Genomic DNA, 24,914 nt, shown 5'->3' with positions numbered 1-24,914 from the left:
CCTTCTTGTTAGGTGGCCAAAGGATTTGAGTTTCAGCTTCAGGATCTGGCCTTCTAAAGAGCAGTCAGGGTTGATCTCCTCTAGGACTGACCGGTTTGATCGCCTTGCAGTCCAAGGGACTCGCAGGAGTCTTCTCCAGCATCATAGCTCAAAGGCCTCAATTCTTTGGCGCTCGGCCTTTCTTATGGTCCAACTTTCACTGCCATACATTGCAACTGGGAAGACCATAGACTTGACTATACGCACATTAGATAACTCCTGAAGCATTCATTAGCCAAGGTTTAGGAATAAGGACGGCGAGAGACCAATACAATAATTGTTAAGATTATTGTGGAAATGTTTATTCAATGACATTTCTTATATATCCGACCTTATCCCGCCTTCTGCTTTAGAGAAAATGGGTTAGGACGTTGAGCTTGTCGATCAGATGGTCGGCAGTTTGGCGGGTCGAATCCCGAGTGCCGCGTAACAGAGTGAGCGCCTGTTACTCATCCCAGCTTCTGCCAACCTAGCAGTTCGAAAGCACGTAAAAATGCAAGTAGAAAAATAGGGACCACTCTGGTGGGAAGGTAACAGCGTTCCGTGCGCCTTTGGCGTCTAGTCATGCCGGCCACGTGACCACGGAGACGTCCTCAGACAAGCGCTGGCTCTTCGGCTTTGAAACGGAGATGAGCACCGGCCCCTAGAGTCGGAAACGACTAGCACGCATGTGTGGGGGAACCTTTACCTTTATAAAGCTTTATTAATCCTGTGATTTAAGGTTCCTTGGCATTTTGGCCAGCATCCCTGTTCTTGGAGCGCTTCAATAAGAGATAACAAAACCTACACCTCGTGTGTGTTCTTCATCGGCCTCAGCACCAGGCTGACCCGAATTGGGGACAACACGTGTCTCACGATCCCTGCACATCGGAGGGGACAACTGGCCGCCCTAATAGGCTGAGGAGGAAGCGGAGTGAAATAATCTTTAAAAGAAAAATGGATAATTGGCGAGTATGGCTATGTCGGGGGTAGGCAACCTCGGCTCTTTTATGACTCATGGACTTCAACTCCCAGAATTCCTGAGCCAGCCAAGCTGGCTCAGGAATTCTGGGAGTTGAAGTCCATGAGTCATAAAAGAGCCGAGGTTGCCTACCCCTGGGCTATGTAATGTAATTGCAATATAGAGGAAGAGATTTACAGGAGGGAAGCACGCAACCCTGCAAAATTCCGGGCTACACAGTACGCTTCCGTCGTAGGACGCGATTCTCCAAGGGCGCAACGTTTCCGCAGCTCCGAAGCCCCTCCCTCCTCCCCCTCCCTTCCCTTTCCGCCCGGCCGACGTGACACAGCACAATAGCTGAAAGGCAGGCGGAAGCGAGGCAAGAGCGACTCTGGGCGTGGTGCATGCTGGTCTTTGTAGGCTCGCCGCAGGGGTAGAATTAGAGCCTGGGCCTAGGTCTTTTGAGTGGCATGGCTTCCGGCCAAGGCGACGTCTAAGGGCGGGGAAACTGCCAGCCAATTCAAGAGGGAAGAAGGCGAGAAGGAAGGCGGTCTTCCGGTGTGACTGGAAAGGGAGCTGAGGGGAGCCGGAAGAGGCCGTCGAAGGCTTCTTGAGGGGACGAGGAGCGAGCGGCGGGAGGCCTAGTTGAGGCGACAGGTAACGGTCGGCGGGCTCGGTAGGGAAAGATTGTTTGTGGGTGAGGGGAGCCTTTCTCAACCACGCGAGCGGGACTCAGGCGCATCCTTCAAGTCCCGACGGGGGCCGGGCAGGATGGGAACTGTAGTCCGAAGATCCCACCAGGTGGAGAGAGTGCGCGGGGTGGGCGCGCCCAGGGGAGACTCGCAGAGAGGCGGTTTTTATAAAGGTCGGGCTGACAAAAGTATTCCAGTATTTGAAGGGCTGCCACGGGTGGGGGAGGGGGGTGTCAACCTTTTAAACTTTTTTTGGGGGGGGCTATTGATTTAATTTAATTTAATTTTAATTTTTATATTGTCCTGTTTTCATTTGGCCCTGTAAACCGCCCTGAGTCCTTCGGGAATAGGGCAGTATATAAACGGAAAAAATAATAAATAAATAAATAAATAAATAAATAAATAAATAAATGATAGATAAATAGATAAATACATAAATAGATAAATACATAAATAAAATAATAAATAAATAAAATAATAAAATAATAAATAAATAAATAAATCTGTTCTCCAAAGCACTCCGAAGCAACGGATGGAAACGAATGAAGGAGAGAAGCAACCTAGAACGAAGGAGAAACTCAGTGAATACAAATCCGTGGGACGACTTGCCTTCAGAAGTTGCGGGTGCTCCAGCACTGGAGGCTTTTAAGGAGAGACTGGACAGTCATTTGCCTGGATACAAGGCCTCCTGCTTGAGCAGGGGGTTGGACTAGAACAGGGGTAGGCAACCTCGGCTCTTTTATGACACGTGGACTTCGACTCCCAGAATTCCTGAGCCAGCTTGGCTGGCTCAGGAATTCTGGGAGTTGAAGTCCACGCGTCATAAAAGAGCCGAGGTTGCCTACCCCTGGACTAGATAGAACAAGGGTCTTCAAATGTGGCCCTTTTATGACTTGCGGACTTCAACTCCCAGAAGTCCTCGGCCAGCGGGCCCGGCTGAGGAATTCTGGGAGTTGAAGTCCACGCGTCATAAAAGAGCCGAGGTTGCCTACCCCTGGACTAGATAGAACAAGGGTCTTCAAACGTGGCCCTTTTATGACTTGCGGACTTCAACTCCCAGAAGTCCTCGGCCAGCGTGCCCGGCTGAGGAATTCTGGGAGTTGAAGTCCGCAAGTCATAAAAGGGCCAGGTTTGGACTAGAAGACCTCCAAAGTCCCTTCCAGCTCTATTCTGATTGGCTGATTGGAAAAAAAAGGTCCCTGGTGGAAACCAAAGGGAAACGTGTCGTCGCGGTCTCCTACCCAAAAAGAGCTTGGAGCTAGAACTTCCTTTGCTTGCTAACTTTCTGATTGCAGGGATTTGTCTATCTGGTTGCAGCTGAAGAAAGGGGCCCGCAGTAGGGAGATTCATGCTTGCTTAGGATGTCAGCCAAGCCTACCCTTTTCCATAGGGCCCAAATAAAGCCAGGACTTGTCTCCAAATTGGGAATCCTTATTTGTTTGCTTTTGCAGAGTCTTTTATTCTCCCCAGCCTGCTTCTGTCTGTGGTTTGAGGCAGTAAGGAAACTGAGGAGGACACAGTTGCTTTTGCCACCTTGTTGTACCTTGAGTTGATTTTAATTGCTTCTGTTTTGTAAAGCCCACTGCAGGTAGTCTTCCACTTACAACCACAGTTGAGCCCAAAATTTCTCTTGCTAGGTGTTAAACCATTTAAGTGAGTTTTGCCCCACTTTAAGACCTTTGTGGTCACATTTGTTAAGCGAATCACTGAAATTGTTAGTAACCTGGGTGTTAAGTAAATGCTCATCGGGTCTCAGAAGTTGATCACATGACACTGGGACACTGCAACCATCGTAAATATGAGTCATCAGTTGCCAAGTGTCTGAGTTTGGATCACATGACCATGGAGATGCTGCTGCTGCTGCTGTGGTCACAAATAATAAAAATGGTCATAAGTCACTTTTCTTTTTAGAGCTGTTGTAATTTTGAACAGTCATTAAATGAACTGTTATAAATCAAGGATTACCTGTACACACTGGATCTTTTTCATTCAGTTAAGTTTTTCAAGAAAATAAGACTAATATGCATGTAATATTTGTGTACGGTGTTCTTGAAATATTTAAAATATGGAGTGCTCGTTGCTATTTTATTATCTAGTTTATTATACACTAGTTTATTATCCAGCCTGTGTGAATGTATAATATAGAGCAGACATGTCAAACACAAGGCCCGGGGGCCGGATTCGGCCCGCGAAGTGGTTTCATGCGGCCCGCGAAGCCATCCTGGAAACAGTGAGGGAACGGCCCTCACTGCCTTGGCCCTGGCCCAGAGACCCTCCTGCCAGAGACCCTCACATCTGTCCCACTCCTGCCCGGGCCCCCTTAGGCACCCTTGATGCGAACGATGTAGAGCTGGCCACGCCCACCCAGTAGGCCGTAGGCACTAGCCACGCCCACCCAGTAGGCCACGCCCACCCAGGCCATACCCACCCGGCCCCCTGAGGGCAACCGCAGTGCTGATGTGGCCCTCAATGAAATTGAGTTTGACACCCCTGATATAGAGAGATATGTTCAACTCAAGGTGGCAAACATACGTAATACTCTTTGTCTTCTATTTTCCCCACAACAGCAACCCTGTAAGATGGGTTGAGCTGAGTGGCTGACTCAGTTGGCTTTCATGACTAAGGCAGGAGTGGAACTCACTGCCTCCTGGTTTCTAGGCCAGCTAATTAAAAGTTCATGGAGTAATTTGTTTTAATTGGTTTACTACAATTTTCCCCAAATTGTAGATGGGGCAGACTTGTATACAGAAAGGCAGTTTGGTCTAGTGGTTAAGGTACCAGGCTAGAAACCAGGAGACTTAGATTAAATCCTGCCTTAGCCATGAAAGCTGGATGACCTTAGTCCAGTCACCTTCTCTCAACCTAGAATTGTTGTGGGAAAAACAGAAGGAAGGATCATTAGGTATGTTTGATGCCTTGAGTTATTAGCAAAAATAATAAAGGGATATAAAATACTATACCAGAGGTGATATTTGAGTTCAGTGTAGCAGCATATTGTGCTGCTGTGCTGTCATAAAATTAATATCAAACAGTAATAACGAGAAATAGGCCAAGTACATTGGCTTGGTTGAAACTTAACAGATTCATCACTTCTGTTGGAAAGATATACCGTATATATACATTAATACTCATTTATATGAGGATTTATGACACATCAGCTGGGACCAAAACCAGAATATGTTTATGCAAACATTTGTGCGTTTTGATGCAATTGGTACTGTAGCCTCTCAGGAATTGTAATTTCTGTATTTTAGCCGAAATGCTAAGTTTGCCCCCCTCACTGTTCACCGTTTTGATAAAAGTCAAATCCATATGGCATAGATGACCTGGTACTGTAGCCTAACATATAAAATTGCATGTTATTTTATTTTTTTACTTATTTTCTAGTTTTCCTTTGCTAGCTAGGTTGCTATTTGGAGAAGACCTTACTAAAATTATTGCATTCTACCTAATGCAAGCAATAGAGGAGTGTGTATTTTGTGTATTTTGAAGGAACAAAAATGAATATGCTTTTTTATCTCTTCAAAATTACAGCCCCTGAACAAAGCAAATTTGTAGCACTCAGCTGATTGTTAGTAATAGACTGGATGTATCCTTTAAATAGGCCTATCTTGAATAATTGAATATGAAGCTTAAAGAGGAACTATTGGAAAACTGATATTTGTTTGACAAACTTTATTCTGCTATGTCATCTTCCTCGTCTCTGGTAATCTTACCCAAAGATAATTTGATATAAACACCAAAGTGCTGCTGTTGTAAAAAGCGCTTATGTCATGGTTTAAAGCTCCCAAGTGACTTTCTTGGATTTTAAAGGAGAATGTAGTTGAAAGAGGATAGCATGAATAGATCTCATTTGAGAACTTGATGTAGCAATAGGATGAAGGCTTAAAAAAATAAGGCATGAAAGCCAGAAGCACAGATGCCTGTTGTATGGGACACAGGCTGGTTCCTTCAGAAGACTTTGCTTACCCTTCCTGTCTTTTGGAGGACTTCAAAACAGCCGTTTCTGAATATGATCCAAGGAATGGAGAAAGCCCCATCTTTTCATGGAGTGAAAAAAAGCGGGGACTGTTTTCCCCCCGCTATTTCTCTACTTGCTGTTGTGCCAAAAGCTTTGTATATTTGGAATACGGATATTTCCACCATAGATTTTCAATTTTACATAGAATTATTCTGTTTTCAACAGTTTCACTCCTTTTTATTTTAAGCACCTGATTGATCTTTTCTGGAGTTAAAAGCTAAATGACATTCATACTTTCCAGAAAGAAGGAAATGGCAAATCATGCATGAATGAACATAATAATTTAATTTAATTTAATTTTATTAGATTTATATACCACCCTTTCCTGAAGGACTCAGGGCGGTTTACAGGGTATTTAAAATCAGCAATACAAAATACAAAAGTTAAAAAACAATTAAAAAAGATTAAATTATCCCTTAAAATAAAAACCCCAGTTAAAAATTCTCAGCCAGGGCCGGAAAGCTCAAAGAGCCAGGTCTTCAGGTCCCGGCGGAATGAACGAAGGTCAGGGGCGGTCCTAAGCTCCATGGGCAGCTGGTTCCAGAGGGCAGGCTCACCCACAGAGGAGGCTCTCCCCCTCGGTGTTATCCGCCGGCAATCTTTTACCGCCGGTACCCTGAGAAGTCCCTCCCTGTGTGAGCGCACTGGATGAAGGGAGCTTGATGCTGGCAGCAGGTGTTCCCTCAGATAACCTGGACCCAAGCCATTTAGGGCTTTATAGGTCATCACCAGCACCGAATCTCACCCGGAGGGCAACCGGAAGCCAATGCAGCTCGCAGAGTAGAGGTGTTACATGGGAGTATTGGGAAGCCCCCATCACAACTCGCGCGGCCGCATTCTGCACCAGTTGAAGCCTCCGAGTGGTCCTCAAGGGCAGTCCCATGTAGAGAGCATTGCAGTAGTCTAAACGGGAGGTCACGAGCACATGAGTGACTGTGCGTAGGGCATCTCGGTCCAGGTAGGGTCGCAACTGGCGCACCAGGCGAACCTGGGCAAAAGCCCCCTTGGTCACGGCTCCTGTGTGGTCTTCAAAATTGGGCCGTGAGTCCAGGAGGACGCCCAAGTTGCGAGCCCTATCAACGGGGGGTAACACCTCACCCCCCATCATTAAAGATGGAATGGACTGCTTAGTCCGAGATGCCGATATGCACAGCCACTCAGTCTTGGCAGGATTGAGATGAAGCCTGTTTCTCCCCATCCAGACCTGGACCACCTCCAGGCAACGGGACATCGCGGCGAGGACATTGCTGGGTTGGTTCGGGGTGGAAAGAAAAAGTTGGGTATCATCAGCATATTGATGATACCCCACCCCGAAACCACGAATGACCTCACCCAGCGGCTTCATATAGATGTTGAACAGGAGGGGCGAGAGAACCGACCCCTGAGGAGCTCCACAAACGAGAGGCCTCGGGGTGGATCTCTGCCCTCCCGTCAACACCGACTGCGAGCGGCCCAGGAGATAGGAGGAGAACCACCATAAAACGGTGCCTCCCATTCCCAACCCCCTGAGACGCCGCAGTAGGATACCATGGTCGATGGTATCGAAAGCCGCTGAGAGATCTAATAGGAAGGGAATAGAGTTGGAAGGGAATTTTGAGGTCTTCTAGTCCAACCCCCTGCTCAGGCAAGAAACCCTATATACCAAGGGTGTCAAACTCAATTTCATTGAGGGCCGCATCAGCATTGCGGTTGCCCTCAGGGGGCCGGGTGGGTGTGGCCAGGGTGGGCGTGGCCTACTGGGTGGGCGTAGCTAGAGGGTGTATGGCCTACTGGGTGGGCGTAGCCAGCTCTACATCGTTCGCATCAAGGGTGCCTAGGGGGGGCCTGGGCAGGAGTGGGACAGATCTGAGGGTCTCTGGCAGAAGGAGGGTCTCTGGGCCAGGGCCAAGGCAGTGGGGGCCGTTCCCTCACTGTTTCCAGGATGGCTTCGCGGGCCGCATGAAACCACTTTGTGGGCCGGATCCGGCCCCCGGGCCTTGTGTTTGACATGTCTGCTATATACCATTTCAGACAAATGGCTGTCCAGTCTCTTCTTAAAAACCTCCAGTGTTGGAGCACCCACAACTTCTGGAGGCAAGTCGTTCCACTGATCAATTGTTCCATCAGGAAATATGTCCTTAGTTATAGGTTGAGGAATTCTGGGTGTTGAAGTCCACAAGTCATAAAAGGGCCAAGTTTGAAGACCCCCGCTGTAGTGTATCTGCTTCAGCACACTTGGATCTCTGTTCCTTGGTCATGGTTTTGCAACAGAGTACCCCCCCCCCCAATTCAGATAAAAATAATACTATAATCGGTGCGACCCAAATGGTTTAAGAACAGTAGCATCATATTGAGGGCGGGGGGTCAGCTTTGATGCTGTGCAGCTGCCAAAATTGAGTGATCTACATTTACCTCCCTGGAAACTCGATTGCCACAGCTGTCAGAGAAGCGTTGCTGATGACTCTTTGGTCTCTTTCCAGGATGTCTTCTGGTGCTTTATTCCCAACCTTGGTGCCCGGCTCTCGGGGCTCCTCAAGCAAATACCTGGTAGAGTTCCGGGCAGGAAAAATGTCTTTGAAAGGCAGCACTGTCACTCCTGATAAGAGGAAGGGCCTTGTCTACATTCAGCAAACGGATGATTCCCTCATTCACTTCTGTTGGAAAGACAGGACATCTGGGAACGTGGAGGATGTAAGTGGAATTGGCCAGCCCTTGGATTGTACTTGCATAGATTTAAAGCAGGTTTGCCCCATTGATAGCAAAAAAAAAATATATAGAAGGCTTGTATGCATGTTGGTTTATTATATATATTTTTTAAACCCCGCCTTTTAAGTAACTCAAGGAAGCAAGCGTAAAATAATGCTCCTTCCTCTTCCTATTTTCCCCAACATAACATCGTGTGAGGGGAAGTGGGCTGGGCTGAGAGAAAGTGCCTGGTTTTTCATGCCTAAGGTTGAGACTATTGCTCGCAATCTCCTGGTTTCTAGGCCAGTGCCTTAACCACTAGGCCAAACTGGCTCTCATTTATAATAACAAATGGGAGTTGCAAGCTTTGGGGTGACATAGTGTAGCCCCCTTTTCTCCTCTCCTTATTTTAGCAAGGAAAAGAATAAATATAGAATGTATGAATCTATGTAAAATTACCTCTTTCTGCATAGAGCAGTGGTGGCGAACCTGTGGCACAGGTGCCACAGGCGGCACTCAGAGCCCTCTCTGTGGGCACCCACGCCATGCCTCAGAAGTGGCAACTGTCCCTCTTCAACCAGCCGCCTGCTAACTTGCCGAGGTCCCACGTGGCTGGATGCATCCCAGCATGGCTGGTTTCCCTCCCCCGCCTGTCCCTCCTGGCCTCGCATGCTCTCCTTTTCCCAGGCACGACCCACTGCATCGCCTCCTCAGCTGTTGGCCGACTATCCATCTCGGAGGCGGCTTCTTTGAACCACTGGCGACGGGTTGCGGAGCCCCAGAGTGCGCCAGTCGAGGAGTCAGCAGGCTTTGGCTACTGACAGACACCGTCGGCCCCCATGCACTCGCTGACTTCTGTGTGCGAGGGCCGATGGTGTCAGGCAGCAGCCACCCCGGCTCTTGCCTTGTCCCGTGGCAATGGCACCCTCACCATGCCTCGCCTCACCCCACAGGATGAGTCCCCTGCCTACCGCCCCACCTGCCAGAGACCCCTGGATCTCCCCCAACCCTGCAAACCCCCCACAGGTGTCCCTCCCCACAAGCAGCTTTGATGTGACTACACCCACCTTGGCCATACCCACCCAATCTTCCATGATCACCACAGCCACACCCACCCAGTAGGCCACACCCACCTGGCACCCAGCAATAAATAAGTGGGTTTTGAGTTGCAGTTTGGACACTCGGTCTCTAAAAGGTTCGCCGTCACTAGCATAGAGGCATGTGTTTACTTTTATTTCGTACTAGCATCCACAGCTCCTCCAAGAAAACCATGCTGATAAACGCCTAATTCAAACTTGGTACAAATTATGTGTCCTGCTTGTTCCTGGGACATCCTGGTTTTTTTTAACTCAGGAAGCACACACTGACTCAACCATCCAGTGATAGTTTTTCTCTTTTTTTGAAAATGAACCTTCCAGAAAGGTAATTGGTTTGTGGTTTTCCAGGCATCTTTTAATCCCCAAATTTCTGGGCTAGACAATATATGGGAATGGCAGAACATTTGATCTAGAACAGGGGTAGGCAACCTCGGCTCTTTTATGACTCGTGGACTTCAACTCCCAGAATTCCTCAGCCAGCATGGCTCAGCTTGGAAACCTCTCCCTTTCCCCTCAGCGTGGCTGGCTCAGGAATTCTGGGAGTTGAAGTCCACAAGTCATAAAAGAGCCAAGGTTGCCTACCCCTGATCTAGAAGATTGATTTCCAGAAAGAGCTACACGATTTCCCCCAGATAGTTGGAATGGTACCTTCCAGGGAGGAATTGATCATAAAGCTTTCTTTTTCCCTTATTGCAGACTGAGAAATCAGTTATTGATCAGCACTGATTGATATGTAAACATTTAGGTCCCGCCTTTGTCTTTTTAGGACCTGATTATATTTCCTGATGACTGTGAATTTAAAAGGGTACCTCAGTGTACTACTGGCCGTGTCTTTGTGCTGAAATTCAAGGCTGGATCCAAGAGACTTTTCTTCTGGATGCAGGTTTGTGAGTGCCTCAGTCTCGTCTCCGTTTCTGCCGGAATTTTAATGGGATGCTGTACAGTGCAACGTCAGTACCTCTAGAGAAGATTCTGAGTGATAACAATCATGAAATTGGTAGAGAAGAGTCAGCCTAATTTTGGATCAAGATCATATGCACCTTTAGGGGAGGGTCTGTTTTAACCTCAAATGGTCGCTAAAAGGTAAAGATTCCCCCACACATGCGTGCTAGTCGTTTCCGACTCTAGGGGCCAGTGCTCATCTCTGTTTCAAAGCCAAAGAGCCAGCGCTTGTCTGAGTATGTCTCTGTGGTCATGTGGCCGGCATGACTAGATGCCAAAGGCGCACGGAACGCTGTTACCTTCCCACCGTAGTGGTCCCTACTTGCATTTTTACGTGCTTTCGAACTGCTAGGTTGGCAGAAGCTGGGACGAGTAACAGGCGCTCACTCTGCTACGCGGCACTCGGGATTTGACCCGCCAAACTGCCGACCTTCTGATCGACAAGCTCAGCATCTTAACCCACTGAGCCACCGCATCCCATCAAATGGTTGCTAATTGGGCATAAATTGTGGGTCTCATTGTGAAACCTAAGATGTTAGGGGTTACTTATCTGTTCTGAACAAATGTTCTTCTTTCTTTCTTTCTTTCTTTCTTTCTTTCTTTCTTTCTTTCTTTCTTTCTTTCTCTTTCTCTTTCTCTTTTTCTTTCTTTCTTTCTTTCTTTCTTTCTTTCTTTCTTTCTTTCTTTCTTTCTTTCTTTCTTTCTTTCTTTCTTTCTTTCTTCCTTTCCTTTCCTTTCCTTTCCTTTCCTTTCCTTTCCTTTCCTTTCCTTTCCTTTCCTTTCCTTTCCTTTCCTTTCCTTTCCTTTCCTTTCCTTTCCTTTCCTTTCCTTTCCTTTCCTTTCCTTTCCTTCCTTTCCTTTCCTTTCCTTTCCTTTCCTTTCCTTTTCTTTTCTTTTCTTTTCTTTTCTTTTTCTTTCCAGGAACCGAAGACGGAGAAAGATGAAGAGCACTGCCGTAAAGTGAACGAGTACCTCAACAACCCACCCATGCCTGGAGCTCTGGGAGGCAGCGGAAGTGGGGGCCATGAACTTTCTGCCCTTGGAGGTCTGAGCCTCATCGAGGAAGCTCTTTCTGCCCAAGCTTTTAGTCATTTAGTTCTGGTCCTTTAAGGATTTCTTTCCAATCCGGTTACAAAATCTTTGGTGCTGGCTAAAAATCAAAATCACATGTAAAATGGTAAAAAAAAACAACCCCGTGCTTTGACAGTAGCAGTAAACCGAGGCAAAATTAAAATTGTGTGAAGTATTGGTGCCGCTTTATAAAGCCTTAGTGAAGACCACACCTGGAATCCTTCATCCAGTTTTGGTCACCACATTGCAAAAAAGATGTTGAGACTTTGGTGCAAAGAAGAGCAACTAAGAGGATTAAGGCCCTGGAGATAAAAACACATGAAGAATGGCTGCAGGAACTGGGTATGGCCAGTTTAGAGAGAAGAAGGACTTTTGGGGGGGGCGGGGGGAGGGCATGATAGCAGTCTTCCAATATTTGCCACAAAGAGGAAGGGGGTCAACTTATTCTCCAAAGCACCGGAGGGCAGGACAAGAAACAATGGATGTAAACTAATTAAGGAGAGACTTCCTAACAGTGAGGACAATTACCCAGTGGAACACCTGGTAAATTCCAGGTTGCTTCTCTCCTTGATTAGTTTCCATCCATTTTTTTCTTCCCTTGCCTTCTGGTGCTTTGGAAAATAAGTTAACCCCCTCCTCTTTGTGGCAGCCCCTCAAATATTGAAAGACTCTTTATCATGTGTGTGCCCCCCACCTTCCCTGCACTTTTACTCTGCACAAGATGGATTGTGGAAAGGAAGGTGTGAAAATGCTTTTTTTGTGTATGTCTGTTAAATGTAGCACTAAACCTTTCCTTCTGTTAAGCTGTTTGCATTGCTTGGCATTTAGTTACACAGTCATAAAGATTGTGTTTTTTTTTTCTTTTTCTTTTTAGGTGAGGGTGGCTTGCAAAGTCTTCTGGGAAACATGAGTCACAACCAGCTGATGCAGTTGATTGGACCAACGGGCTTAGGAGGACTTGGTAAATGCTTTCATGATATTTATGTAAAAGGGTGTTTAAATTTTATTTTAGCTTTAGCAAATAGCTGTCATGCCACTGATGAGACCATACTCAGATCAAAGTGCCCTGATTTGTGAATGTTAGCATGGGATGCAGGAGCATTAGTTTAAACTGTTTTGTTTTCTTCAATGGTTGGTCATCTAGCAAAACCTTTTGCCAGCCATTGAACTGATGCAAAACTCCTCTTATTGCATGACTGCAGGCAGAATTGCTCTGTTGCTTCCCGGTATATGAGAGACCTAAGAATGGTGCTTCTAAATATCTATCTGTATGTTAATCAAAACTAATAGAACAAGACAAGGAAGAATGCCTTTTCTTTCCTTTCCTTTCCTTTCTTCTTTACTTCCCTTTTTTCCTTTCCTTTCCTTTCCTTTCCCCTTCCTTTCCTTCTCTTCTCTTCTCTTCTCTTCTCTTCTCTTCTCTTCTCTTCTCTTCTCTTCTTTTCCTTTCCTTTCCCCTTTCCCCTTTCCCCTCCTTTTCTTTCCTTTTTCCTTCCCTTCCCTTCCCTTCCCTTCCCTTCCCTTTCCTTTCCTTTCCTTTCCTTTCCTTTCCTTTCCTTTCCTTTCCTTTCCTTTCCTTTCCTTTCCTTTCCTTTCCTTTCCTTTCCTTTCCTTTCCTTCCCTTCCCTTCCCTTCCCTTCCCTTCCCTTCCCTTTCCTTTCCTTTCCTTTCCTTTCCTTTCCTTTCCTTTCCTTTCCTTTCCTTTCCTTTCCTTTCCTTTCCTTTACTTTACTTTACTTTACTTTACTTTACTTTACTTTACTTTACTTTACTTTACTTTACTTTACTTTACTTTCCCCGCCCTCCTTTTCTTTCCTTCCCTTTCCTTTTTCCTTCCCTTCCCTTCCCTTCCCTTCCCTTATAAAATGTATTTCTCGGTGTGGCATGAGATGCTAATGGGCTGCTCAGTAAGCATGCTTGGATAGTCTTGATACTTTGGGACAGGCGTACCTAGAGATACTTTAGGAAGGGGTAGATCATTTGGTGTTACAATCCCTGTCGGTTTCCGACTGCCGGTAGCGCTGCCGTGCCGAATGGCGGCGTTTTAGAAGCCGCCCGACCTTGGGAAGCGTTAAGCACTCGGAGACAGCGAAAATCAGCTGTCCCGTGGTGCCGAAGTCTCTCCCTCGGGAGAAGAGGGAGAGACGAGCTTGTCTGGGTAGAGGTAGAGCTCCCCTGTCAATTCCTCAACTAGTTTGGGGGTCGATAGGGTGAGCTCCCTCGGAGCCCAGGCTCTCTCCGCTCCCAGGACGCTTTCACTCCATAAGGGAGTGGAACCAGACGCGACAACTACATCTGCTGCTTAGATGGGACTGTGAGTATTTTTTTCTCTGAGAAGCAGGCAGAGCGAAACAGGAGGATTTGAATTTTCAAGATGGATTTTAACTTTAACTCAGATTCATTATCTTGTTCAAGTTTTAAGCGAGCTGATTGAAATGGAGTAAAAATGGCGCTGGAATGTTGCTTTCTTGTATGAACTTGGAAAGTTGCTACATTTTGCAACATAGCATGAGATACCATTTGCAACTTATTTTAACCAGTACTGGATTTTGTGTATTTGAGAGTTTGCCTTTTTTTATTGAAGGATAAGGAACTTGGGAGAAAAACTTTTTTTTCTCCCTTTCCCTTTCCCCTTTTTTTTTCTTTTCTGAACTTTGATTCTGCTAGAAGAAAGAGGAAATCGAAACTTAAGAGATGGCTGCAAGGCCTGGGGGAGGCCCTACAATTTCTAAAAGTGCAATTTCTTCACCTTTATCACAAGCTGCAGGGCAAACTACAATGAAACCTACAGTACAGCCACCTTCCCCTCCACCACCTGCAATTACATTGGCAGACATTCAGCAAGTTGTGATGCAATCAACGCAAGTATTACAGCAAGAAATAAAGGAAGAATTTGTTAATCAAAACAAGCAGATGAGGGAGCATATAGTGCTTGCACTTCAGGGCTTGGCTGCACACATTGAACGCCTGGATGTTCGTGTGGATTCAGTTATGGAGTATGTTGAGAATTTGGAAAATAAAATTATCAGTGCTGAACAGAAAGTGGACAGAGCAGAGATTAAAATTGACAGAACAGAAGATGAAATTATCATTTCACAATATAGAGATATGGAGTTTGCATTGCGTATAAGGGGTTTGAAAGAGAACCCTAAAGAAGATTTGGAATGGGAAGTGGCGCAGGCAGTGGCTCCTGTCTTGAAATGTGAACCTGAAGAATTAGTTAAAGAGATGGATAAGACATTTAGGGTTAATCCCTGGATTGCCAGACAGAAAAATTTACCTAGAGATGTAGTGATTTACCTCTCCAGGAGATCAACTAGAAATGCAATCATCCAAGCTTTTTACCGGGAAAGATTCCAAATTGCAGGCCAAGATATTATAACTTTAAAGGAGATACCCCCAAAAATTCTTAGGAGAAGGAAAGACTTCGCCTTTTTGTCTGATGAGCTTAAGAAGCGACAAATTCAGTTTAGATGGGAAATACCCATTGGAATTGTGGTGAATTATGCAGGGACAAGGTATAGGTTGAATACAATTTTAAAAGCAAAAGATTTTTATACTAAGGTCCTTAAAGCAGGCTCACCACCGTCTCCTCGAGTTAAAAGAACAGAAGTAAGACAAGAAGATAAACAGTTGAATGAAGGGGCAATGTCACTGCCTCTTGAGGAGATGCAGCAGGTTGAGACTATGGAGCAGAGTTTGGTGTTAAAGGAGGACCCGAGAGAACAGAGGATGACTAGGGCAGCATACAAGCATAAGGAAAAGGAGCAAAAACAGAAGCTTGTATCTGGTTTAACTACGCAAGATGCGGCTGTTTCAGAGCCTGTGGGAGGAGCACGCCCGAAGAGAGCAACAGCTGATCTTCAGGCCTTGTTCCAAAGGCTCCTGGTCACCAGAGATGGTGAAGTTCCTGACATGGAATTTTAATGGCTTAAATTCACCACAGAAAAGAAAGTATTTTACTATTTGAAACAACATAAAAACGATATTGTTTGCTTACAAGAGACTCATATTGCATTAAAGGACCAAAAGTATTTGGCTAATTCCCGGTTGGGAACACATTTTGCAGCCTTTGCTCCGGACAAGAAGGCTGGAGTGGTCATTTATCTAAGAAAAGATTTTTCGGCTAGATTAATTGAATCGGATAAACAAGGGAGATATGTTAGTATTGGACTGATGTTACAAGGAAAGAAAGTTCTTCTTATTGGATTATATGCTCCAAATCAACAACAGCAAAAGTTTTTTAAATTTTTACATCAAAGACTAATCGAATTGGATTACAAATCTGTTATTATGATGGGGGACTGGAATGGAGTTTTGGACTCATTTGAAGATAAGGGATCTTTTAAAAACCCTTCTAATTATTCAAAACTGCCCAAAGCCTTTTTTGATTTGAAGGCGGATTTGGAGCTAAGAGATGTATGGCGGGAAAGGAATATGAAGGACAGAGATTTTACTTTTTTTCGGATAAACACAAATCTTTCTCTAGGATTGATTTTATCTTAATTACTACTGATCTTCTCTAGGGTTAAGAACGTTAAGATTTTTCCTAGGACATTATCGGATCATAGTCCTGTTTGGTTGGAGTTCTTTGCTGAAGATGATAATAGAAGATCCTGGAGATTGAATGAAAATCTATTTACAAATGAGGTGTTTTTGCAGAAATGTAGAGAACATCTGAAAAATTTTTTTGTTATAAATATGTGTAAAGGTACATCGATGGAAATGGTTTGGGATGCTAGTAAAGCTTACACGAGAGGTCTTGATTTACATGAATAATGCTTATAGGCGTAAGCAAATGCAAAAACGTAAAGATCTTGAGGAAGAGATTAAATCTAAGGAGAAAGATCTTATTTTGAATCCATTGGATAATAATTTAAGGACCTCGATACATTTATTGAAAGAACAATTTAGTATGCTAATGGCTGACCAAGTAGCAACTAATTTGCGTTATGCTAGGCATAATGCTTTTTGTAACGCTAATAAGCCTGGTAGGTGGCTGGCTTATCAATTAAGGAAGAAACAGAAATTACGTACTATAGATAAAATAGAATATAAAGGAAAAGAAGTCTATTAACAAAAATTGATTAAGAGGAGTTTTTTAGATTTTTACTCGAAATTATATTCTAGAGAAAACATACAAGTTTTAGATATAGATAAATATTTACAGGAAGCACATTTTCCTAGACTTTCAAAAGAACAACAACTTGAGATGAACCGCTTAACATCAGAGGAAATCTCTTTAGCCATTAAACAGTTGAAAGTGGGCAAGGCCCCGGGAACAGATGGATTAACAGCAATTTATTATAAAATGTTGTTGGTTGAAATGATTGAACCTTTAAAGATCTTGTTTAATGAAATTCAGACTGGAGGAGCAGTTCCTCCATCTTGGAGGACAGCCTTTGTATCATTGATTCCAAAGGAGGATCAAGACCTTACTCAACCTAAAAATTATAGACCTATATCGCTTTTGAATACAGATTATAAGATCTTTGCCAAAGTATTGGCTAATAGATTAATGCAAGTTTTAAAGCAAATGATTCATAGTGATCAATCGGGATTTATATCTGGAAGGTATATGAAATATAATGTAATAATGACCTATTATGTTATTATTATGTTATTATTATGTTTTTAATAATTTGAATATATCTATGTTAAAGGGGAGTTAAAGCACATTATGAATTTGGTTAATTTTATAATGGATAATTTCAGTTAGAATATGATTATTATATCTATAACCCTGTATTCAGCTCTGGTAAGGGGGGGGAAGGGGGGTGGTTTGGGGCAGGTGGGTTTTGGGGATATGCATTGTAAAATTTGTTTTTTTGTAAAACTCTTTAATAAAAAAATAAAAAAAACCAATCCCTGTCGGTTTTTCTGCACTCTTGGCTGTTTGCGGAGGCCTTGACTTGGTGCTGAGACCGGTAAGTAGTAAAGTGAGAGATTCCTTTAATAGAATAATTGATCACATGGTCATTGTGCTTCCTTTTTATTTACTGCTGTTCAGGGTTCCATAGTAGGACACAGTTTTCTGAAGGTTGTGAGTCTTTGCCCCCAAAGTGCTGCAACCGATCTCCATCATTTGCGGTTCTGAATGTTTGGTCTAGAACTTTTGGATTTTCGTTTGATCCTATTTGAGTCAGGACTGGTTTGATACACGAAATTGGAAGACATGGTGCACAGCTATTATTTCAGAAATACCTTTTTTTTTATTGAAAAGTTTTAACATACAATTTTTCCTTTAAAAATCCCCCCTCCCCCTCCCTTCTCCCTCCCCCCCCTACCTCTCCCCCCTCCCCCCCGACTTCCCAGAGCTAAATACAAGGTATATATTAAAAAAAACAATCATAAACAACCATATACTAACAACCATAAACTCTAAAATCCAACACTCTCTAGCTTATATAGGATAAAACAAACCCTAATAATATTAAATATATATAGAAAAACCAAAAGAGAAAAAGAGAAAAAGAAAGAAGACTTATTCAAATGCTACATGAAATTTCTTAACCCTATACTTATTCTGGATAAACTTTCAGGAATACCTTTTGAGAATCCTCTCACTGATACAATTTTATGATGTGGGAATGCACAATTTAGCCTCTCATGAGAGACCTATAAAGTAAATTAGGTTTGGAATAAGAATACGCTTGGGTAAACTTTTTTATAATAAATGACCTCGTTTTTTAAATTCTTATTGTTAATTGTGCCGATAGGCGGACTCGGTGCTCTGACAGGTCCTGGTCTGGCTAGTCTGTTGGGCAGTGGGGGGCCTCCAACTAGCAGCTCTTCTTCAAGGTAAGTTTAAATGTCCTTTTAAATATTAATGTAGGGGTAGAAGTTAATTTCATTATATGTTGTTTTAAGGCCTCTCAGCCACACATTGGGACAATTTTATGCCACAAAATCAGCTCTCCTGTACCTGAGCTAAATCAGCCGCATCTGCAATTGTGGCATCTTACCACAGTTCTAGGGAAGTCTGAATAAACCCTGGCAGTCCTTGTCAAATGAAGAATAGATGTTGGCCTAAATTAGAAGGTCAGTTCTTAACCCCCTTCTCTTTAGCTGAGAAATAACAGTTGCAGAATTTTTCCCCCCAAATCTTTCAGTTCTCGCAGCCAGTCAGCAGCTGTCACACCATCCTCCACTACCTCCTCCACACGGGTGACGCCCGCTCCTGCTGCTCCTGCAGCTGCCACAGCCACTAGTCCTAGTCCTGCTCCGAGCTCAGGAAATGGGACCAGCACAGCAACAAGCCCTACCCAACCTATCCAACTGAGTGATCTTCAGACCATCTTAGCTACTATGAATGTACCAGCCGGAACAGGAGGACAGCAAGGTAAAAGAGGGTTGCAACTTTGGTATGTCAACCTAAAGCAGGCATCTTTCCTTGAATTTCCATCCTAACAATTCAGTCTTTATCACCCCAACCTGGAGTTAGATAAAGTTCTGGACTTCAGATACAACAGTATGAACCAGTGTTAGGTAGCTGTTGGGTTAGAATCGACTAGCACCCTTAGGATGTGGTAGTAATGATTTTTATACTTATTGGGGGGATTCCCAGGTTCTTGGAATTTGTGATCACCTGTAGCATCTTTGCTAATTCCTTGTACCTCAAGAGGCCATCTTAATTGTATTCTTCCACAGTTGACCTGTCCAGTGTGCTTACTCCAGAAATAATGGCACCTATTCTGGCCAACACAGAAGTTCAAGAGCGCTTGCTCCCTTACCTTCCTTCAGGGGAATCTCTGCCGCAAACTGCAGAGGAGATTCAGAACACGCTCACCTCTCCACAATTCCATCAGGTAACCAATTTAATGTCAGCAGAAGACCAGAACTTGATTCCAGGTTGAATAAGAAGGTCTTAAGTTAACTTGTACAGGTAGTTCTTAACCATAATTGAGCCCAGAGTTAAAACTGTAAGTCATTACAGAGGTTAAGTCAAAGCATCATATGTCCGGACCCTATTTTTGAACATTTTTTTTTTGGTGGTGGTTAAGCAAATGCCACACTCATTAAGCAAATCCATTTTCCCGAAAGCCTTTTTCTTTTGCCGGAGACCAGAAGTAAACACTGGAAACTGGCAAAAAATGTGGCAAATCGTATTTTATGTGACTGCAGGTGCTGCAAAGGTGAGCCGTTTGCCAAGTACTGAAAATGCGATTATGTGACTGCTGAAGGGGGCCAGGTGAATGTTGTAACTTTGAACATGAGTCCTAAGTACTGTATTTCCCCAAAAATAAGACCAGATATTTTTTTTGCCTCCAAGAGAGGCACCAAGTCTTATTTTCGGGGTAGGCCTTACCTCACCTCCAGCAGCAACAGCCCCACCCAACCAGTCCACTTCTTCTGGGGCCGAAGTTCTGCAGCTGCATTCGGACCTGCATTTTGCAGTCAGGCCTAAGCAGCTGAGTACCGAGCTATGGATTCAATCCATTGCTTGGTGCTTGGCTGCCGAGGTCTTGCAGAACCGAGTTTCAGATTGAATCCATAGCTTGGTTCTTGGCTGCACAGGCCTTCTGGAACGCCCTGTGACTGAAATGCAGGCCTGGCTGCAGAAGAGGCCTCAGAAGTAGTGGACCGGCGAGGAGAGGCCTGGCTGCGAGGTAAGCGGATGGGGCAGCTCCACCTCCCCGCCCTAGCTTGACATACACACACACACACACTTTTAGGTGTGTGCCTCGCCCCAAAACTAGGGCTTATTTTGGGGATAGGGCTTATATTAGGCCCACCCCCCAAAATCGAGCTAGGCCCTACTTTTAGGGAAACACATTAACTCTGGGGAGATCCATTGTAACTTTGAACTGTCGCTAAATGATGCGTCAATAAGTCAAGAACTTATGAACCAAAGTGGCCTAAAGGGTCAGGTTGGGAAAAGGTTATGTGGAGGATGAGAGACAGTTCATTCAGACCTTTACCTGTTATTTTAACCAATAGAACTTTGCTGGTGTTCTATCTGAAGCTTTCGATAGTACCGGTACGTACTGTTTGGGGGCTGTGTTGCTTACTCCTTTCTGATTTACGGTGACTTATCCCAGCACTGCTTAGCTATGAGTCCACAGGACTAGTGACAATTCAACTAAGAATGTTGTGATAGTTTACAACAAAGAGAGCGGCACTAGCTGATTTCTTTAGCTCCAATTGACACATCAAGAAATTTTTGGGAATTATAGGGCAGAGGTTGTGTTTTGAAATTCGAGCATATTTTAGGATGGAAAGAAAATGCAAAGAGTGAAATATGATTGGATTGTATCATAGGTAGAATCCATGAGAAGGATCCCTCATCTACCTTTGTGGTCTGTAGCCCATATGGGAACTGGATTTTTGATTTTTCCTATCACTAAATCTTCTTGGAACAGGATCATCCATAGCCTGCCTCTCTGAAGATAGAAGCAGCTTAATTTTCTCAGAATCTGGTGCTTTTATAGCCTAAATGACCTGATCTTTTTTTTCTTTCCCATTTTGCAGGCGCTGAGCATGTTCAGTGCTGCCTTGGCTTCTGGGCAACTGGGGCCCCTGATGAGTCAGTTTGGCTTACCAGCTGAGGCCATAGACGCCGCAAATAAAGGCGGTAAGTTCATTTGCATAGCTAAGTAGGAGCCGCTGAATCACTAACGGAAATCTTTCTATGGGTGAAGTAATACGTTGTGAGATTTGAATTCTGCTCTTATTTTTTTTTCTGGGAGGCATTTTGGGCCACTTTAATCCAGTGTTTCTCAGCCAAGGTAACTTTACAGTGTGCGGACTTCAACTTCCAGAATTCCCCAGTTAGCATGCTGGCAGGTGGAACTTTGGGCGTTGGAGTCCACACATCTTCAAGTTGATACAGTTAAGAAACACTGCTATCATGATTCCGTTAAAAAAAAAGTGCGCTCATGGCAAGTTCTACAAATAGCATCCCTTGAGTGTCAATGTTTATCCCAGAGGATGTCCACAGAGAGCCTTCAAAGGGATGATTCTACATAAAGCAGTGCCCAAGGGAGCAAAAAAATCAGCTTTGGGGCAGAATTAGGCATGGATGAAAGCTGTTGGTGTTAGCTGCGAAGTTGTGTCCGACCCATCGCGACCCCATGGACAATGTTCCTCCAGGCCTTCCTGTCCTCTACCATCTTCTGGAGTCCATTTAAGCTCACGCCTACTGCTTCAGTGACTCCATCCAGCCACCTCATTCTCTGTCGTCCCTCTTGCCCTCAACCTTTTCCCAGCATTAGGCTCTTCTCCAGTGTTCTGTACCAGCCTACTACCGGCCCTACAGAAAAGGCAGGGACAACCCCTTTACAAGAAGGCAAGAGGCTGGAACTAAGCCTGCCAAATTTATGGACACAAAACAGCAAACAGAGCAAAACAAAACACGAACCATGAAACAGGAGCTATTCAAATGGTTGCCTTCAGCAAACCAGCCCTCCCACACATTCCCCTTTTAAACAGTTCAAGGCATGGCTTCTCTCTGCCTGCTTCCGAGGTGCCCCATTGCCTTCCTCTATTTACTCCTGCTTGACTGCCTCCTGCGTCGGGCGTCCTTGAACAGGGCCAGCTGTGGGTCATCTTCATCCACGCTGTCAGGCTCACACAGCTGGGTCTGCGTCGTAACCAGATGGGAGGGGCCTTGCTGAGGGCTCTGTGGAGCCTCAAGGCCATCATCAGCAAGCTCTCCAACACCCCCCTCCTCCTCTGAATCGTCCGACCCAACTGCCGAACCCATAGACTGACCCTGAATCACAACATCCAGTGAGTCCTTCCTTCTCATTAGGTGGCCAAAGTGAGTTTTAGCTTTAGGATCTGGCCTTCTAAAGAGCAGTCAGGGTTGATCTCCTCTAGGACTGACCGGTTTGATCGCCTTGCAGTCCAAGGGACTCGCAGGAGTCTTCTCCAGCACCATAGCTCAAAGGCCTCAATTTTTTGGCGCTCAGCCTTTTTTATGGTCCAGCTTTCACTGCCATACATTGCAACTGGGAAGACCATCGCCTTGACTATACACACTTTTGTTGGCAGGGTGATGTCTCTGCTTTTTAGTGTGCTGTCTAGATTTGCCACGGCTTTCCTCCCCAGGAGCAAGCGTCTTTTAATTTCTTGGCTACAGTCCCCTTCTGCAGTGATCTTGGAGCCCAGGAAAATAAAATCTGTCACTACCTCCATTTCTTCCCCATCTATTTGCCAGGAATTGAGAGGGCCGGATGCCATGATCTTGGTTTTCTTAATGTTAAGGTTCAACCCAAGTTTGGCACGCTCCTTCTTCACCCGCAACAAGGGGCTCTTTAGTTCTTCACTTTTTGGGATGAAAGCTACTCCAAAAATAATTGTGTCTGCTGTGTGTGCAGCCATTCACGCAGGCACAAACGGGGCCGCAAGCGCTGCACCAGTGCGCGTGGCCTTGTTTTCGTGCCCGTGCACCAATTTTGAAACTGCTCTCGCGAGCCCGGAAAGATTGGGAAACCTCTGATCTAACCATTTAAGCCCAGCATCATTAATATTTTAAAAATCAGATACTGACCCAGTATATACCCTCAGATTACAGCCGGTCATGATGTGATCTACAGTTTGATGTGGGATCCCGCAGTCACACTTGAGGGGAGGATGTTATGGCCCATTTATACAGAGACACTCCTGGCAGACGCCATGTGAGGTGGGAATCCTATTCAGGATTGTCCATTGCTGATGCGGTAGTTCAAAGCCCGGCACTTTTTTTTTTTTTTTTTTTGGTGGGGTCATTTGTATGTCTTCCTATGTTTGGGCTACAGATGGGTATAGAGAATTAGTTGAGTCCTTACTCTTGAATTGTTAAGGAGGGTTTCAACCAAGAATGCTACCAGAGGGCTACTCCTCTTGAAAACCCCAGTGTTGGATCATCCTGACACTACAAATGTTTAGATGTCTTTAAAAACTTGATCGTTTCCCCCCCCCCCCCCCGAAGGTTTGAAATAGACTGACGAGACTCACATTGGTATGTAATTTGCCTGGCCTATCGCTTGCTGTTTCCCCTCATCTTTTGTTTAATACGAAAGTTTTAATTCTATGCTGTCAAGAATGTGTGCTGAGTGGAGGAGCAACTTACAGATCTAAATTAAAAATAAAATCTACTACTACTAAAATATAGTGACATGGAAAGTGTGGTATCCAGTTCTTGGAAATGGGTTTAGAAGAGAAACAAAATTAGGCCAGCATTATTTGTGCAAAGGGTTTATGATTTGGACTAGCATTTAAAAACAGATCTGGCAGATTGTAGCTGTCCTGCTGCAGCTTCCATGCTGTCGCAAGTTGTATGTTGCAACTATGCACTTCATATGTGTAAAAGGCAGCCTTCTGTCTTCCCTACTTTTCTCTTGCCGAATTATCAATGTAACGTGTCTTGTTTCTATAGATGTAGAGGCATTTGCAAAAGCCATGCAGAACAACGTCAAATCTGACCAAAAAGAAGGAGAAGCAAAGGAGAAGAAGGACGAAGAGGAAGACATGAGTTTAGATTAAGTTTCTTAATAGTGTCTGAATGATGCTCCTGGATATTAAGTAGAATCCCTAGCTAACTCCGTGTATCAAATCTACAAGTAAAGGATCTTGCTCCCCAAATTCTTCCTGGAAATAAAAACTTTTTTCCCTATTTCTTCCCAGACAGGCAGCTGTTTAGCCTTAAGACACACTTGTCCCTAGGAAAGATTTGATTGGACTAAATGAAATCTTGCATCCAGTAAAACTGTACCGTTTTAAGTTTGAAGGGTTAGCCTACACCTGTTAGTTTATATATATATACATATATATATTTATATTTAGCTAATTGTATCTGGGCGTGTCTATATCTGGTGGAATATTTTTGACTTCGTGCCTTCATTAAAGATTTGAGGGCTCCTGAGAGTCTGATCACCCCTCCCTGTGTGTTGGATAATGTGGGGCCCAGGGAAATTGTTTGAGCAGAATTCTGTATTTTCACAGGAACCACAAGTCCCAAGTATTTTTAACTGGCTTAACCTCCATTTGCAAAGAGGCTTCTCCAAGGTGGGAATGACACAAGGTGATAAAGAAAGGTTATGGCTTTGAAGTTGACAAAACAACTGGCAAATTTATTGTTTTTCCTGGGGAAGTTATAGAATTGAACCCTTGTAAGCAATTTAGTTGGTTGTAAGCATGTAATTCGCATTGTATAAAGAGGGAAGACTAATATCCCCTTTTGTGGTCTCCTATGAATGCATTCACTCAAATGTATTCTCCTGCATTGAAGCCACTTTGTACACATTTTACAAGAAAAGAACAATTTTATTGGAAGTATGTAGCAAATGATGTACAGGAATATTGCTTTAATCATTCAGCCCCCCCCCAAATAAATTGCTGAAAGAAAGGGTGAGTTAAAATCCACTTTTCCATATGTACCCCGGCATTAAAATAACCAATATATTGATGAGTAATAAAATTATTTTTAGAACTGTCTTAACCCAATGTGATGGGATATACACACA

General features: G+C 44.3%; 1 protein-coding gene across 1 annotated transcript; it reads left to right on the top strand.

Moving 5' to 3' along the window:
• The first annotated feature begins 1,465 nt into the window (after positions 1-1,465).
• Positions 1,466-24,885, top strand: ADRM1 (ADRM1 26S proteasome ubiquitin receptor). The gene is made up of 10 exons (XM_083360931.1): positions 1,466-1,636; positions 8,152-8,362; positions 10,220-10,336; positions 11,317-11,440; positions 12,341-12,427; positions 18,186-18,267; positions 18,579-18,808; positions 19,117-19,274; positions 20,938-21,040; positions 23,828-24,885. The coding sequence occupies exons 2-10, from the start codon at positions 8,153-8,155 to the stop codon at positions 23,932-23,934; spliced, it is 1,218 nt and encodes a 405-aa protein (XP_083217057.1). The 5' UTR covers positions 1,466-1,636; position 8,152; the 3' UTR covers positions 23,935-24,885.
• The last annotated feature ends 29 nt before the right edge of the window (positions 24,886-24,914 follow it).

The sequence above is a fragment of the Vipera ursinii genome (genome assembly GCF_947247035.1).
Source record: "Vipera ursinii genome assembly, chromosome: 3".
Taxonomy (NCBI): Eukaryota; Metazoa; Chordata; class Lepidosauria; order Squamata; family Viperidae; genus Vipera; species Vipera ursinii.
This window is presented reverse-complemented; position numbering and strand designations above follow the sequence as displayed.

Bases quoted from the DNA above. Each gene is read 5' to 3' on its own strand.
- ADRM1 (XM_083360931.1), top strand. From the start codon at position 8,153: ATGTCTTCTGGTGCTTTATTCCCAACCTTGGTGCCCGGCTCTCGGGGC. The intron at 12,428-18,185 runs GTAAATGCTTTC...TTGTGCCGATAG, and splicing joins AACGGGCTTAGGAGGACTTG to GCGGACTCGGTGCTCTGACA. The intron at 18,268-18,578 runs GTAAGTTTAAAT...CAAATCTTTCAG, and splicing joins ACTAGCAGCTCTTCTTCAAG to TTCTCGCAGCCAGTCAGCAG.